Source organism: Panthera onca, chromosome B3, assembly GCF_046562875.1.
Source record: "Panthera onca isolate mPanOnc1 chromosome B3, mPanOnc1 haplotype 2, whole genome shotgun sequence".
In the NCBI taxonomy this organism is placed as follows: domain Eukaryota; kingdom Metazoa; phylum Chordata; class Mammalia; order Carnivora; family Felidae; genus Panthera; species Panthera onca.
The window spans coordinates 10,750,395-10,768,536 of NC_138344.1; the positions used below are offsets into that span (position 1 = coordinate 10,750,395).

Genomic DNA, 18,142 nt, shown 5'->3' on the forward strand with positions numbered 1-18,142 from the left:
TCATTTTTATCTCTGTTTCTCTTCTCTATGTTGATAGGAAACTTTTTCGGCTTGTTTCCTACATCAGTTATTGGGTTTTCCGAAATTTTTATTGTGATCTTTACTGCCTCGAGATCAGATGTCAATGCCGCAATTTTAATTTTAGCTTACCAGAGTCCTATTCTTATCTTCCAGTTTCCTCTTTGAATTCGGTTGGAATCCCAAGCATCATCTTTGTCATCTAATGCTTCATTATTTCAGAAAGTACATCCGGTTAGTATTTTTTAAGAACACAAAACAGCGGGATTAAATTTTTTCTTGTCTTATCTAGTCAACGTTTTTTGTTTTTTTTTTTTAATAAGTAGGCTTTTTCTTTGTCTTATTGGTCTGGGGAGTCTGTTTTATGTTACAGAATATTTTTCATAGATGCAATGTATCTTTATCCCACCTTCCAACACATGCACACTCATTGCTTCTTAAAAGAAGGGATACCTATAGAAGTTGGTTGTACTTTGGATCTGCTAGAATCTTCCTCTTAAAAATTAAATTGGAGAGCAAGTTATGGTGCATACTCTCTGCCCTAGTTTCCAGTGCCTAGCTAGCAATGTGAACTGTCAGATCATGGCAGAAATTTCTCCTGCATCCCTGACTATTCCTTTGTAAACGGGAAATGAATTAATTATTAAATAGCTTAAAACATTTCATAGTCTTTTTGTGGCCCAAAACGGTGCATGAGGGGCTTTGATTCCAAGAAAGGCAATGCTTTCAATGTATGTGGCAGATTGTGTTTTCCAAGGATGGCCACAGCAATGTTTATCCCATCTCATAGGTTCTTCTAACGACGCGGCTCTGACCCACTTTCATTGAGAGATGACTTCTGTGATCTCTTCCCCTGAGTCTAGGTGGAGCTTTGTGGCTGCCTCCATCCACAGAATGTGGCAGAAATGATGCTGCATGACTGAAGGCTAGGTCATAAAAGTCCCATGGTCTGGCATCCCCAAGGCTGCCATTCTGGAGAGATCATGAAGAAAGAACACAAGCAGAGATGCCAGGAGCTTCAGGAAGGCACAGATGTTCCAGCCCCCAGCTGTTTGAACCTTTCTAGCCCAGGACACAGGCATGCGAATGAGTGAGACCGCCAGTGATTCCAGCCCTCAGTCCCGCAGCTGCCCCAGCTGATGACAGAGTCCAGTTCTCCCCACCGAGCCCTGCCCAGATTGCAGATTCTGGAGGAAAATGAATCCATGAACATTGTTGCTTAAGCCATTAAGTTTTGGGGTGGCTTGTTACATGCCATTAGATAATCGAAAATGTTTTTCCCATCACCACCCCCACCTGCATTACTATATTACCCACTCCCTATATTACTATACACTTTATATCCCAGGACATACACTGCAACCACCCACCGTTTTCACTGAGGCCCATTGTGCTCTTCGGGGATTTACAACTGCATAGATTTAGCAAGATGAGAGAGCACTGAGCTGAGTGTCCTCGGGCAGCCAAAAGGTGACCCTCAGGCTTTCCGACTAGGCAATCAGCCCAGGTCCCCGATGCAGAGCCCTCTTGTCCTTCTTCCCCGTGGAGGAAGGAGGCACTCTTCCTTGGTCATCCCATTTGAAACTGGACAATCCATATTTGGGATCCTGGAGTTTCAGCCAGATTAAGTCCTGGCAGCCCTTTTGGGTATTCATGGGTATTTTAAGGGGAGCTGGGAAAGGGAAGTTCACGCGGCCTTCAGGACCCTGAAGTCCCAGCTTGAGTTCTGAGATTCAGAGGTGTTGCCACAACAACAATCAGACACAAAATGGAACCACAAGAGGACCCCTCTCCCGATGCCCTGGCCTTGTCAGTCACCCATGCTCTGTGGGACTCCGTGGTGCGATGGTTCCAGGAGAGGGAAAATAGCCAGCCAGTGCCTGTTTTTCATCTTAGTCTGTCCTTCTAAAGCCCCCAGTACAAAGAAGCGGGGAATACACAGAAACGCTGACGTGCTGCCGGAAGTCGCCTAACTCCAAGCTACTTTTGACAGCATCCTGGACCGGTTCTCTCCTTCCCAAATCATAACATGCATATCAATTGCTTGGGGATCTTGTTAAAATTTAAATTCTGGTTCCGAACACACGGGCTGCCGTCTGAGCGTCTGTGTTTCTAGCAAGCTCCCAGGTGACACCAGTGCTGCCGGTCCTCGGACAACACTTCGAGTGCGGAGGCTCTGGGCACTTCCTGTTGTTTTCACTTCCTGAAGGCAGCCCAGAAAGACTCTCGCTTCCTGCCTCCCTAGGTGTGGTTTTACAGCTATTGCCACTATTATGTCCCCTGTCTCTTTGTCTCCCAGTGCTTATGGTCTCCTCCTGCCATTTTGTCCTGTTCTGCAGCTGTTGGGCAGCTCAGGCGGGGAAGGGTCGCTTCTTGTGTCCTCGATAATTTGTTCCCTGTTCAGTAGTTACTGACCCTTCTGGGCCCGCCTCACCCAGGGGCAGAAATATAGAGATGGAGACACTGATCGGAGGCTTGTCAGGGAGAAGGGCAGCCAGTGCCCTCCACAATGGGACAAACACCAAGGCAGAGGATGACATAGGTGGTAAGGGGATGTAGGTGTGGGGAGGCAGTGGGAAGCTGGGAGGACAAGAATGAGAGGGTATTCTTTAAAGGTTTCCTGGAGGAGGTGATCTTTTAGCTGACTCTTAAGGTACTGGTGGTTGCAAGCCAGCCGAAGAAAGGGGAGGGAAGGCCATCCTGGGCAGAGGGAATAGCAGGCGGATATGTTTGGAGGAGGAGAAAGCATGGTGAGCTCAAGGGACTGCAATTACTTAATTATGGCCAGAGCCTGGCGTTTACGTGAAGGGCTGGGGGAGGGGTAAGGTAGTGGAGTAGCTTGCTCTGGCTGCCCTAAAGAAAGACAGACTGGGTGGCTTAACCAGAGATTGTTTTTTTTTTCACAATTCTGGCTGCTAGAAGTCTGACATCAAGGTGTCAGCAGGCTTGGTGTCTTCTGAGGCTTCTCCCCTTGACTTGCAGACCCTCTCTGCTCCCTGGGTCCTCACATGGTTGCCTTTCTTGAGCTTTCTGTGTCCTAATCCTCTTTCTAAAAGGATGCTGGTCTTGGATGAGGGCCCACCGTAAAGATCTCATTTTACCTCACTCACCTCTTTAAAGGCCCCTCCTCCAAATACCATCATATTTTGAGGTGCTGGGGATTAGGACTTCAACCTATGAATTTTGGGGTGATTTAACTCAGCCCAGAACAAGCAGTCAGAGGTAGGGTGACCTTCTTGGTCGGTCCTTTTGCACTCCTCAACCCTTTTTATTTGCTGTCTCATAGGGGAGGAGCTGGACAGGGTTTGGAGGAAGAGAGTTGGGTATGGGGGAGGACCCTAATCCGAGCTGGGTATTCCTTTCTTTGATCTGCATACGCTTTCTCTATTACTAATACTCTTGTTTTAGGTTTCAGTGACACCCTACACCCGTGGCTTTTCTTTCCTGGTCTTTTTATTTTATTTTTTAAATGTTTTATTTATTTTTGAGAGAGTGCAAGCCGGGGAGGGGCAGAGAGAAGGGGACAGAAGATCTGAAGTGGGTTCTGCGCTGACAGCTGTGAGCCCGATGTTGGGCTTGAACTCATGAACTGTGAGATCATGACCTGAGCTGAAGTCAGACGCTCAACTGACTGAGCCAGCCAGGTGCCCCTCTTTCCTGGTCTTCTCATATGTCCTTTCTTCCATCAGCCAGAGGATGAATGGACTGCAGTGTGCCATGACCACCTGGGGTACCCAGGGCTGGAGCTGACCACCCCTGAAGAGGGCAGACAGCGGTGGCCACTTTCTGCTGGGCTCGGGACCCACCAAACTCTTGTCATGTTATTAACTTGGAAACCTCACAGCTCTTTGCCAGAGATGCTGGCTCATTTCATTTGTTCATTTCATTTGCTCACATTTACCATCAGTACCCATCCTTAAAACACAAGGGTTTGTGTGCATTTTTGAGACTGGGAGCAAAACTGGGACACTTGCCCTTGAGAGAGAAAAGGCGTTGTGTCGGGAAAGGCACTCATGAGGACAAGTCTTGCTGCTCCAGGAATGTGGGAGCAGGTCCCTGGGGACAATACCTGGAAGGAAGCTGTCTATAAACCTTGACACCTTCTGGGTCATTTTCCTGTCCTTTTCATAAATATTAAGCTTCTTGGCAGGAGGCCTGTTAGACACTGCACAGGACAAAGGATCCTTTATTTTTAAAGTAAAACAGGGGCGCCTGGGTGGCTGAGTCGGTTGGGCGTCTGACTTCAGCTCAGGTTATAATCTCACGGTCTGTTGGTTTGAGCCCTGCATTGGGCTCTGTGCTAACAGCTCAGAGCCTGGAGCCTGCTTCGGATTCTGTCTCCCTTTCTCTCTGCCTTTCCCCCCGCTTGCACTCTCTCTCTCTCTCTCTCAAAAATAAATAAACCTGAAAAAAATTCTTTAAAGTAAAACACTCTACTCTTAAGAAACTAACAGTCTATTTGGATAAACACATTCTATGTACCCACATATCAGTTGAAGGCAGCCAATGATGAACTCCCCAAATACACCAATATTGGTAAATGTTTATCATTTGTATTGTTTCTTTTGTCTCAAGGCTCATCTTCCACAAATAAAAGACATTTCTAAATCCCGAGTTTCTCCCATCGGTTGTCCAATTTCCTTGGATGTTCTTTCTTTTGGTCTTTCTTCCATGTCTCCAGTTGGATTTGGGTTTCACATGTTTAAAATTGCATCTACACTGATGTTTATCCTTTTCACTTCTTTGGTGATCTATTCAAATTAAGAGATATAATTGAAAATACTGAGCTCTGAATATAGTAAGTGGCAAACCCAGGCTATATGGTAGAAAGGCATATGGATAAGGCTAATTGGCAAGTGGGGGTGGGGAGAGAAAAACTCTGAGAAAGAGAAAATAGGCTTCAACTCAGCCCAAATATTAGTTTCAAGCCAAAGAAGTTGGCCTAGCCCCAACTCTATCCTTGGTTGGACACAATGCATGATTGCTGTATTTTCAGAAAAAGAAAAAAAAAAAAATCCATCCATAGGGTGAGAATATAAGCATCTATTTTCCATCCCAGCGACAATCAGAAATCATTCTTTGCATTTATTTTTCCACTTTGTATTTGCCTGTGAACAAAATTGAAGCTGGCAAAGGATGGTTCATGTGAATTACTTGAACAACAGTTTCTCATTGTGTTGAATTACATTGAGGCTGCTAGCTGGGAAATCTTGCCACAGCCCAGTAACAGTGAAAGATATTGTCATTCCCCCCCACCCCATGGCCATGAAGTTAACCCACTTCTCTCCCACATAAATGAGTTGGTGGTGGGGGATGAAAGCTCTCCAAATCCTAATCCCAAGCATTTACGTATGGCTTATTAATATTTTTGGAATCAAAAGCCAGTCTGTCTTCCCAAGTCACCCGACTTTCATCATGCTTCCTTCCCTACGTCACAGATTACGTGGCTTGTCACTGTTTGGAATACCTCTGGCAGCCAACCAAGTAAGGAGTGTTGGAACCCCAGGCCTAGCTAACAATATTTTCACCTAATTTAGGAAAGTCCAATTTAGAACCCAGGCAAGAAAAGTAGTAGAAAGGCCAAAATAATCACAAGGGTCCTTCAGGCATTTGTAATGCCTACTGTTCCTGAATTTACCATCCACCACTAGGGGGATACATGATGAAAAAGGGTCCAGGCTGGAAGTGGCGGCTATGGCATTTCTCCAAGGGAACAGCTCAGGCCGTCCAGTTGAGGAATTGGATGGGATTTAAGCTCTGTTTACCTTGCTTGCCACAGGATGGTCAACAATCCATTTCAGAGGCTGGTTGGAGAGGGGTGCAACAGATCATGGGAGGGCTGAAGGCCCTCTGGATCTCCCCCCTCCTCCTGGCTGCTCCCACCAATTTGGGGTGGAAAATGCAGCTTTCAATTCCCGCCACTTGGGAGCTGTAAGCTCCTAAAAGCCACCTGCTGCTTTTAATCATGAGTGAAACGGGGCTTATAAGACCAGCGCCCCCTGTTGGGAGGCTTGGATCAGCGGTCACGTGCCAGTGCCATGCAGCTATGAAGATGGTCCTGTTCCTTTGCTGCTCCCTCTGCATACAAGAGAAACCAAGCACGAGAACCTGCTGCTCATAAACCCACCTCCTCAACCCTGGAGCCCCGATCTACATACAGGTAAATAAAGGACGACCGCCGAGGGAAGGAAATCGAACGTGTTCAATTCTTTCCGATGGTTGTTGAGGCTGACACATGATTTCTTTCCGGCTGACTCTAACTACTCTTTAAGGCTTCAGCCACAACATTCTTCTCTGGCCGCTTACCATTAATTATATGAAGAAGCTACAATCCTAATCTGGAGTCCTCTCTTTGGCAGAAGTGTTTGATTTCTTTAAGGACAGTTTTTATGTAAAATAAATGACCCCAAACTGAAAAAAGCCTGTGCCCCTCTGGGACTACACACAAGGCAGTGTGGTACAGAGCGAAGGCAGCTGGACTTGGATTCAAGTCCTGTCCCCTTTGAGCTGTGTAATGCTGGGCTAGTCACTATATATCTCTGAGTCTCCATTTATAAAGCAGAAACCATGGGAGTTCCCTTGTCCCCAAGAGACAGACCACTGGGTGATAGGGAGTCATCAACAACCTGGAGTTGTTTCAAAGGCTGGTCCTGCCATTGACTGGATATGTGACATTGGTAAGGTGAGTCAACCTTTCTGGGCTTCCGTTTTCTGACCTGTAAAATGAGCTAATAACAGTACCTGGTTTAGAGGATGGCTGTGAGGGTTCAGTTGTAAACACAGGTGAAGCACTTCGAATGGGGCCTGGCCAGAGTAAGCACGCAATACACATGAGCTTTGGGGGCGCCTGGGTGGCTCAGGGAGTTAAGCATCCAACCCTTGATTTTGGCTCAGGGCACGATTCCACGATTCACGAGTTTGAGCCCCGTTTTGGGTTCTGCAGTGACAGCACAGAGCCCACTTGGGATTCTCTCTCCCTCTCTCTCTCTGCCCCTCTCCCATTCTCTCAAAATAAATAAATAAACTGAAAAAAATTAGCTCTTGTTATTTCAAAGCACGTGAACAACACTTATGGACTATAATGCACTCTGCTGTTTCAACAGCAGTGGGACAAGTAAACATCTCAGTTTTGCAGCGCGAAGCCACAGAGGCAGGCAGGGAGCTAGCTCATCAAAGGTCTTCTCAGGAAAAGGCAGGAGATGCTCCCTTGACGTCAGAGTGTCGGAGAGGCCCCAGCCCTTCAAAGGCAGGACTCAGTAGAAAAGTCTGCTGTGAGGCAGCGTGGGGGCGGGGAGGGGGGCTGCAGGAAGGTGACAGACTCTTGGGAATTGGTGCAGCCCCAGGTGACAGGAATTGGGGGAAAAATGGAAAAAGGCCTTTGTTGGGGGGAGCCAATTCAGATAGCAGACAGCCAAGACAAGGAGAGGGGAGCATCTGAAAGGGACACCAGGTCTAGGTGAGATCATGTCTAGAACCAGAGGATGAGGCCGTTTTCATTTCAATGGCATGGCAAGACAGCACCCCCACCATGACACCATCCATTCCCATTCCCATTCTTCGGGAGGAAATAAACATTTCGGATGTGTTCATTGCTCTTCAGTTTCAAATTGAAGCCTGCGTGTTTCAATTCAAAGCCTTCAGTTTCAATTGAAGCCATTCTCAGGAGCCTAGGAGAAGGGCACATTTTCTTTGACCCGTTATTAAGTAAACGCCTTATAAACAATTGTTTGAACCACCCCTCCTCTCAGTGGCCCAGGCAGAAGTTGCTGAGGGCTTCCTGGTACTGATCCAGTCCTTTCCAGTTTCTCTGAGCTTCCAAAAGCCTGCGGACCACTAGTAGATCTTATTGGTGGTGCCTTGTGGCCCAAACTCCTGGTAATGATTATAAAGAGCGGCTGCCTCGGGGGCTCGGGCTTACAGGCCAAGACCAGGAAGGGCAGCCTGGGCCACAGTACTAGGGGAGGCCTGGGCTAATCGCTTCCCGCTGACTTCAGCCTCGGCTGCATCATTCCTGAGGATGGACTCCAGGCAGATGGAGGGCTGGACAAGGCCCTCTGCTGGGGTCGCTGCGACCTTGCAGCCACCTAGCATTGCGGCCTGGGGGCGACTGATAGTCTGTGCGGTTCTCGACGGATTAATCGAACTTCCCACTAGAAAAGCTTTTCTTCCTTCAGGTCGGGAGCCCTTTAGGCACGCCCAGCGGCCCGGGGGGAGCAGGAGCAGGGACCCGCGGGTTGCGGACGCCGCCAGCAGCTCTGACCTCTGGCACCTCCCCAAGCCCCGGGGCGCAACATCTGTCCCCAGAAATACCCGGGCAGAGGGGGAGCGAGCGCGTCCACCCCTCCCTGGGTAACTCGGTCTTCGCTCTCTTCCTAGAAACCGCCCCTCCTTTCCCGTCTAGCGCCGCGAAGCCGCAGCACTCGGTCCCCGTCCCGCGGGGGCGCCCGCGCACCCCACCTCGGTGCCCCCAGTTCCTCGCGCAGCACCGCCCAGCGCCCGCGGGGGCGCCCCGTGCCCCGCAGCGCCACCTAGGGGCGGGGCACCGCCTTCCTCCCTCCTGGCACCCCCTCCCTCCCTGCGCGCGCGCCCCGAGCCGGTCCCCCTCGCGCCTCCCCGAGGGCGCGCTGGCGGCGAGGGGCGGCCCGGCCTCGGGGCAGACGCAGGGAGGCGAGGGCCGGCGCGGCCGGCTGGCGAAGGGAAGCGGGCGATGGCAGCGGCGGGCGTCCGCGGGCGGCGAAGCGGCGGCGGCGGCGGCGGGCGGCGCGAGGAGCCCCTGTGATTGGCACAGCCCGAGCCGGAGGAGGAGGCGCGGGGAGGGCGGAGGAGGAGGAGGAGGAGGTGGCGGAGGAGGAGGAGGAGGAGGAGGAGGAGGAGGAAAGGGGCGAGCGCGCGCGGCGGCGGCGGCGGCGAGGAGCTGTGCCTTCCACCTCTCCAGCCCCGGCAGGACGGGGGCGGCCGCCGCGGGCCCGGGGCGGGGACAGCACGCAGCCTCGCCGCGCACACCCCCGCCCGGCAGCGGGCCCGACACCCGGGGCGAGCGGGAAAGCGGCAGCGGCGGCGGCGGCGGCGGGGGAAGGATGCAGGGGAAGAAGCCGGGAGGCTCGTCGGGCGGCGGCCGGAGCGGCGAGCTGCAGGGGGACGAGGCGCAGAGGAACAAGAAGAAGAAAAAGAAGGTGTCCTGCTTCTCCAACATCAAGATCTTCCTGGTGTCCGAGTGCGCCCTGATGCTGGCGCAGGGCACGGTGGGCGCCTACCTGGTGAGTCCCCGTGCCAACTCCGCCGCGGGGGCCCCCTCCCCGGCCCGGCGCTCGGGCGGCCGGCTGGCACGGGGAGGGGGCCGCCTGGGGCCCGGGGGCAGGCGGGCATGACCTCGGCCCGGCGCGGAGGTTGGCGAGTGGTGCAGCGGCGGCCGCCGGGGGAGCTGCCGGCCCGGGCTGCCGAGCGAGCCGGGAGCGGGCGGGACCGCGGATGCCGGCAGCTGCTCGCGCGGCCGGCGGGGGCCTGGGGTGCCCGGGGAGGAGAGGCGGCGGGCAGGTGGCCGGGAAACCGTTTGCTTCCCCGCCGGGAAGGCGCAGCCAGAGGGTTAGTTCAGGAGCCCCCTTGGAGAGGCAGGCATCGCTGGTTTCAGGTGACCTGCACATGGGAAGAAAAGCCAGTTGAGCATCCTGCGTCCTCCACTCTTTCCATTCCATCCGCCTCGAGAACAAATTCATTATGCATCATTTTCTCCGGGCGCTTTCCCCATGCGCCAGTTACGGAGGGTGGGGGGTGGTATTTAACAGCTTAGAGTAAAATGCACCCGAGTGTGGCCCTGTTCGGAGCCTGGGCTGCAGGGGGAATATTCCCTCTCCGTATCCCAATAGCCATCTTTTGGCGTCTGGGATAAAGTTACAGTACCTGGAGAGCAGCTGCGAGTTTGTGTAGCTCCTGCTACCCGTGCTTAAGACCTCGATTCCCCACCGTGGTCTCTCGCCCGCAAGGGGGTCGCATCATTTTGCACAATGTGCGTCTATTTCATTTGCCTTCTGACAGGGGATATTAATGCTCAGACGGCCCAGGGGTGCCTGGCATATCAGAGGAAACAGCTTGTAATGACTCAGCACTGTCAAATACCTACTTTGTCGCCCTGTCCTGCCCCGCGCGGGTGGTCCCGACTTGAGTTCCAGAGAGCGCACTTCCAGACCCGAGTCCAGCCCTGCCTACACAGGAGAAGATTTTGTCAGTGTATAGTGTTAAGTCATTACTTTGGTGATTGACCTGAAACATGAAATGAAACGTCAGAGACTTTGAGTGTTCCTGAACAAGTTTGACGGAGATAGAATTGGACAGGATTTTGGCTGTTGGAATACCACATCCTCAGATAGAACCATGCTTTTCCTGATGTACCACTAATCCCTCCTTCTTGGCCTTGGGGTGCAGTTAATGAAGGCTGGACTGGTGGGTGCCCTGTACCATTCATAGTCTCCAAAGACTCCCGGGCTTACAGTCAGAGGGAAGTACAAGCAGGCTTGTAGCGTAGGGGAACGTCATTTTTGTGCTTAGCAGAGAGGATTGTTCAAACTCAGCTCTGTTCCTGGGGTGCCAAAGTTACAGGGCTCCTGAAAATCAGCTGCATTTCCTTTGCTCCTTGTGAGATGAAAGTGTTTTAAGTCCCCGTCTCTGTGCATCCTTGACTTGTATGCTGCAGGTGAGCCCTGTAGCCCAAAGCAGAGTTTTCTTCGGTGTTTAGATTTTTGTTGCACAAAATGCACTTTTCTCGGTAGCTCCAGCACAGACGGTCCCTGTTTGGGGGGTCAGTTTATCAGCACTTTCACGGAGGGAATTTTGACTGTTACGATATTAAGATAGGTATGTGTATTACCAAGATGCAAATGCGTATTAACAAGATATTTGTGGGTCTGTGCTGAAGCATATGCAAAGTATGTACTACCTAACCGGGGTCTGTGTTTGGGGAGGTAATTAGTGTATCAACAGCTGCCTTCGGGTTTACCAGTTTGTTTGCCTGAAGCCAGTTTTGTTCAGTAGGGTGCGTTATTCATGCGTGGCAAACAGGAACGGAACTTTTCACACCATGAATGATAAAGGCCTGGTCTTAGTTTTTTAGCTTGCCATGATCTAAGGGTTTTAGAAAGGAACGAGGCTGAGCTTCAACTAGATGAGTAGCCTGGGCTCCTTTAGAAAGTTAAGAAGCAGAGGGCTGCTGGTGAAGCTGGATACCTAAAGGCAGGGCTGGCTGGCACCGGGAGATAGAAAGTTGACTTTAATCCCAGAGTAGGCCAGTGGCAGGAATTCAGTCCACCTGGTTGTTGGTGGTGGGGGCAGAGGGGGGCTGCTGGCATTTCCAGCCTGGGCTAATAGAAAGCCTGGTTCAGAGGGGTAGGGTAACAGGAGTCGACAGGTGACCAGCAGAAGGCGGATAGAGGCCCAGGAGAGGACAGGCCTAGGAAACTGAATTTATTTTGATTACTAGGAGTGGAGGGATAGGGTGCTCAGGGCTCTGCCCTGCCCGGCTGCCCTGGACTCTCTGTGGCCATCTGAACCTCGTGAAAATAAATAGTTTGCTTGCCAGGGTTGACTGAATCAGGTTGCTGTGGGTTTTGTTTTTCTGGGCCACTTGGGAGTTTTCTGTTCATCTGTTAATTTGGAGGTGGAATAAAAAGTTATTCCTGCAGCTGTGTGTGACTTCTTCATGGATAATTTGAGAATGAAACGTTGTAGGATGTTTGCAGGAAAGGCAGACGTCTGCGTTTTAATTCATCATGGCTTTCTTAAGAAACCTCAGAGCCTGCTTTTCTAGGTGATCATACGCCCTGTCAGGGTCCATGTGCCAGGGGTGTGTTATATATGATCTTTGCGTTGGCAATCAGCCTGCCTCTCCGATGAAGCATTTTCAGGTACCTGATGAAGGGCACACCGTGGGACATTGCCAGCAGTGCTTGCTTTGATAGCGAGAGGGGTTATCGAAAGTTCTATGCCAGCGACATTATTTTCATCTATTTGATCCCAGTAGTCCATGCAGCTACCTTATTATTTTGTCTTCTCAGATGCCGTGTTTTATATTTGGAGGCTTCATTTCATTTCTCCTTTACTTTCTGAAAAGGGCTTGCCCTGTGTCTTCAATTGCACTGGTGTAAGCTCCCCAACTGCACAACTGAAGCAGGAAGTTGCCTGTGATTTGAGAAGCAACTTTGTAAAGCAGGACTGTGTGTGTGTGTATGTGTGTGTGTGTGTGTGTGTGTGTGTGTGTGTGTGCGCGCTTTCCCTCAAGAACCTGCCCAGGGAGGAAACTCAAGGGAGACTTGTATATGAGACAAACACCAATTGTTAAGCTGGGCAGGGGACCAGCAACTTTTTGCCTCCATGTGTGTGCGGGTGTGGGGGTGGGATGGGGTGGGTGGGGGGGGTCTCCCAGGGCAATGCTGAAGGTTATTGACCCTGACACCCAGATGCTGTGATAGTAGAGATAAGGTAATCGCGCAACCCCCCGGCCAGCTGTGGATTCTGAAATCTTGCTACACTTGCAAGTGTTGTAACTGGAAATCATACTTCAGATAAGCCAATGTCACAGGGATGTTCTCTCCTAGTCCCTTAAACTGCCTGAGTGGCTATGCGATACTTTGTTGAGCATAAGAAGAGAGACCCATCCAGTTTGATCGGCAAGGTGTGCTCGGTCAAGAATGCGATTTTCCTTTACTTGGGTCTTTGCTTTGGGTGGCTCCAGTCTGAACTGACCTTGCAAGGATGTGATCTCTGCTTAAGTCTCGGCCCCTTTGGAGAAGGCTTAGGCCTATGGGAACTGCAGGAGAGAAAGTTATTTTGTGTGTACTTCATGGTGATGTGTGGAGACCCACTGAGATGTCTCAAGCCATTCTTGGAGGCCAGCCCTGCGTGTAGAGCTTCGTGTGTGTTATCAAATTGCCGAGGACTGGAGTCGATAAGGCTGTGTACAGGAAATTAAAACCTTGACACCTCTGGGCAGTTAGGATTGAGGCTCACATACAAATGCATTTGAATTTCCTCAGGATGCAAACTTGACAAGGCCTGTTGAGTCTCCAGGGTGGGGTGCACAGACAGTGCCTAGGACCCGGGGTGGGCATTTCCCTATTTAGAGTTTTGCAAACCCTAAGTCGGAGGTTGTCGTGACAAAATAATTCGCCGGATGACTGAGTGCATGTAACAGAACTCCCATCTCACTGATTTATAGTCACTTTAAAAAGTGTTAGGCCTGAGAGCATTCAGTGGCTTGCAATTACTTGTAAGATGAAACTACTGGATTTGTTGTTATTCTTTTTTTTTTCTCTCTCCCTAAAGAAGCATCATTTTGAAGATGGGTTTTTACGTCTCTTACCCAGAAGCAGACAGCTGAGGGACATTTTTAAAGTCCTTGTCAAATTAGTATGATGACTAAGGCGACTGTATTTTACTTAATCAAATTATTTTACACACTTATGGTTACTCAAAGTGACAAATTCCCTGCCATTTGCATAATTACTATATAGCCCCAGGTAGTAAGAAATACAATTACCCTGATTTTTTTTTTCCTTGCTGTTTGGTTGCACATGTTTAGCTAATAATTATTTAGGGGAAAAATGATTTCTGCAAATTCCTTTCAATCAGCTTTGTGTACACAGCTTAGTTTCTCTAGGGGTTTTCTCGTGTGGGTTTCATGGTCAAAGAAATGGGATCAGTGGGCTGTAAAGCGGGCAAGATCCTTCCTGAATTTTGGAGCTCTCCCCCTTTTCCATTTTAGATACCTCACAAAGCAGAGGACACAGAGGCCTCTCCGCAGGGGCACTGTCTTGCTAATCACATGCCCAGCATTTAAGCTCATCTTCTTGCTTGCCTGCTGCCGGAATGGCATTGCTCTGTGTTAAGCTGGATAAGTTTCTACTTGGGCAGAGGCAGTTGGAGCTAGAGGGTCTCTGCATCCCTCTTGCTCATCTTGAAGCAAGCTTTCAAGTGCTGCTTGTTTATGGAGGGGCTCGCATAGCCATCACTGGGGATGAGTAAGTGTAACCTAGCAAAAAACAATGAGGAGGCAGCCACAGTTGAAGACGATGAAGGCCTGGAATAAAGACCAACAAAATCCGTGAATGTTCCTGGTTAATTGCAGACAGGGGTGTTCCTTTCAGGGTCTAGGCCTCCTGCAGAGGGAGTGGCAAGGACTCCCGCTGAGCTGACCTTGTTCCTTGGATTGAGGAGGGCTCCTTGAGGTGCCAGGCAAGGAGGGTGGGGCCTGCCAGGTGACTGGGCAGGCAGGTCTGCAGAAGTTGCCCCCCTCTTGCTGGGGTGGAGAATAAAACTCTACCAGCAGTATTTCTCCTTTCAACTTGGTGAACACATTTAACTTGCAGGGATTTAAATTTTTTTTTTTTTAAGTTTATTTTTGACAGAGACAGAGTGTGAGCATGAGCTGGGGAGGGGCAGAGAGGGAGGGAGACACAGAATCCAAAGCAGGCTCCAGGCGCCGAGCTGTCAGCACAGAGCCCAACGCGGGGCTCGAATTCACAAGCCCCGAGATCATGACCTGGGCCGAAGTCGGATGCTTAACCGACTGAGCCACCCGGGCGCCCCAAACTTGCAGGGATTTAACTGCAGCACATCATTTAATAAATAACCACATTCCTCCAAAGGAGAATCACCGTACTCAACACTTCTACTCATATTTTGTATACCTACTCCTATTATGTTACGTATGTTAATGTGTGCATCGTGTGCATTACACGTTTACATACGTACACGTTCTGGTGTAGGGTTGCATAGACCAAATATTGAATGCTGTCCCTTTTGGACGTTGTTAAGGGACATTTTGCTGGTAATTTTGATTATGTGGCTTAAACATGGGTTTAGAACTCCCCTGAAGTCAAGTGACCTATATTCTGTTCTCTCTCAGAAATGTTTTTGGTAATCTGTAAGCCGGAAAGATAGCATCCTTGTTCCTTTAACTTAGTTTTGCTTTCTGTTGCTGTATCTGTATCTACAAAATAGGAAATAAGTAGGGGGGGGAAAGGGTGGAATCAGTGACTTTGGTTCACAGGATAAATAAAATTGGTATGGTTTGAGAAACTTGTATTTTATGTAACCCAAGTGTCTATGTGTTCATGTTAAAATGACTAAACGTGGTTAAAACCCCAAATGAAATGGTTAAAATTGCCAGGTAGGAGAATGATAAGCATCTGCGGCAACCGTGGCTCAATGGATGAGCTTCTGAAGACCTGGGATTCACAGCCACGTTCTCCCCATCTTGGCTGTGTGTTCCTAAACCGATTACTTAACCTCTCTGTGCCTTGGTTTTTCATTTTAAAACTGGGGTCTAATAATACTCATAACGATTCTCTGAGGATTCACTGAATTGGTACATGGAAAGCATTTTGAATGCTAACTGGCACATGCTGTTTGATATATACGAGCTATTAATAATGACATGGTTGTACATATTTTCCACAGGCATTGTTTGTAGCCCCAACAAATGAGAAATAAAATTATTTCAATCAAACTTTGATTTGGGTGTAGTGAACTGTACTCTCAGGTAGTTCCCTTGTTCTGCATGAACATTTTGTCCGGGAGGTAAAATGTTTTTAGAAGCAAGAAATAAGTACCAGTTGCTAATTCTGTTTATTCCCTTATTCTAAATGTAGCGATCCATTTTGTCTTAAAGACGCTGTAAGAATTACCAGTCACGTGGGAGAGGAGTTCGCTCTAGTAATGGTTCTGTTGAGCGTTTCTAGCCAGTGGGTACTTGGAGGTGGGTGGACAGGGGTGCTCGGGACGGCTGGGAGGGACAGGCGTCCTGATGCCTCGTTTTGGGGGGCCCTGTTTCCCGTCGCTCTGGTCTGTGGCTACAGGATAGGGAATCCTTGATGGTCCTCTATGTTGTAGGCAGCTGAGGAGCAGTGAAGAGTGTTGGCTATGGAGTCAGAAGACTTGGACTTGAACCCGGGCCTGCTACCTACCGGCTCCTGGTGACTTGACTTACCTGAGTCCCAATCTTGTCATCTGAAAAATGGGACCGACTTACAGATGGTTGGGATATTTGAATAAATGGACATATGATAGAGTGCTCTCCTAGGGTACAGGATTCAGTACTTGCTTTGCTGCTAATGACACAACCCTAGTCGCTGACCTTGGCATAACCAAAGTCCTTCCCCAGGGCCTGAGAATTTGGGGTATTGTGTGAGGCCTCTGTTTTGTTTCCCACGTTGGAGATTGGGGCCCTCATAGCTCAGTCTGCTTCTCTGGGTGAAGAGTGGCCACTTCAAAGCAGCCTGGAGTGTCAGGATTCGGGGATCAAGGGACATATGTCCTGGACATATGCTGTCCTCCGGTCAGCGACCTTGGAGCTTGGTCCTGGTTGCCGGGGGGGGGGGGGGGGGGGGGGTGGGGGGGGTGGGGGGTGCGGGGGCGGGGCTCAGGTCTCCTGCCACACCCACTGCTTCATCTTAATCCTCCTGCAGTGCTCGACAGGGCTCAGCAGGCACAATTGGGGCATTTTCCTCATCTTGACCCTTTTTGGTTTCTCTGAAGCAGAGCAAGTAGGCTCTTTTTTAAAGTTAAAAAACTTTTTTTTAATGTTTACTTATTTTTGAGAGACAGAGCATGAGCAGGGGAGAGGCAGAGAGAGAGGGAGACAAGAATCTAAAGCAAGCTCCAGGCTCTGAGCTGTCTGCACAGAACCCGATGCGGGACTTGAACTCACAGACCTCGAGATCATGACCTGAGCCGAAGTCGGACGCTTAACCGACTGAGCCACCGAGGCACTCTGAGCAGGCTCTTGATAGATGCCGTGCTGTTTCTCTTCCCCCGGGTCCATTCATCTCCACTTACGATGATTGTTTAGGGGGTTACCTTTGCACAGCGCCCCTCTGGTCACACCTGTCCTTGGGAAGGATAAGGAATGGACTGGGCTCTTCTCAGTGAATCAACCTGCAGCATCTGTTTTAGGCGAGTTCTTAGCTTCACATTCAAGGCCCACGGGCTTCACAAGAGAGCACACGCTCTCTGAACACCACTGCATCCCCAGACTCTGCTGGCTGGGTGTCGACTTCCCCGAGGAAGAAACCCGATCAGCTTCCTAAGACCCTGGACCTTCTGTAGCCACAGTTGAGTGAACAAGCCTGGCTGGGGGCGGGGGTGGGAGGGGTGCTGTGTGGTGGGCTCTCCAGTGACAATATGCAGAGCGGAAACGCTCCACTGGGTGTAGAGGAATCTCTGCAGCTGGCTGTTCCCAGCTTCTTTATTTCTGTTCTTCTTTGTGGCTTCGAGACGAGCCTTTCTGAAAAGGGAACCCCTTCCTAACGGAGGGTTTAGTAGCTCAATTTAATAGAAATGATCGTAACCAGCCCAGCTGTTTCCTGAAACGAGCGGACATTCCTCTTTAAATAGGGAATGGTTATTTCCCTGAGACATAATAGTCGGTCATTAAAATTTTCTTGGACTTAATACAAATGTCTCATTTATGACTTCCAGTCAGCACTTCAGTGGAACAGTGTAAAAGCCAAAGACAACGTAGGTTGGCTCCAAGCCACAGGTTTTGAATGGGGCTGGGGAGGGGGTAGTGTGGAGCCCACTTACTCCCCTTTGCCTCCATGATTTCCTTCATAAATACCTTCGTGAGTTCCTTCATAAATAAAAGGTGCCTTCAACACCTCTTCAATACTCTGTTCTTCTGGGACATCACATCCCCAGTGGCATTTTAAGATGCCTGGTAACAGAATGGAAGAGCCTTGAGTGTAACAGCGAGGTCTTATTTCCTTAGCATTGGGTTTGGTTAAAATCTTTGCCACGAGCACAGAAGCAAGCTGTGGCCACAACCCGTCCAAGTGGGCAGTGGTATGGTGGGTCCCTGGCATGTCCCAGCAGGTCTGAGTTACTGTGGGATAGAGTGAGTCCATTCAAAAGCCTAGGGAGTGCCTTTCTTCTGTCTGTGCGTCTGTCTCTCCACCCACCTACACTCCGTATATGAGTTCTGTACTATGTGGTGGCAGATTCTGATTTGTCTGGCAGGTTGCCCTTTGGGATGGGTCTCTGGATAATTAACTTGGCTGTCCGGGTGACCCTCGAAACCTTTCATCGGTGGGTCTAAAGCCTGTTGTGGCTGTCTCTTCCTAGCTCCCCGAGTTCCCGA

At 50.0% G+C, this 18,142-nt stretch overlaps 1 protein-coding gene across 3 annotated transcripts in view; it reads left to right on the top strand.

The window, feature by feature from the left end:
• Positions 1–8,893: 8,893 nt before the first annotated feature.
• SLCO3A1 (solute carrier organic anion transporter family member 3A1) overlaps positions 8,894–18,142 on the top strand; it is a 310,384-nt gene continuing 301,135 nt past the window's right edge. For all 3 annotated transcript variants that reach the window (XM_060617729.3, XM_060617728.3, XM_060617730.3), the window contains exon 1: positions 8,894–9,275. In XM_060617729.3, the coding sequence (XP_060473712.1) occupies positions 9,096–9,275 (180 nt within the window). In that variant the 5' untranslated portion in view covers positions 8,894–9,095. The remainder of the gene's footprint in view (positions 9,276–18,142) is intronic.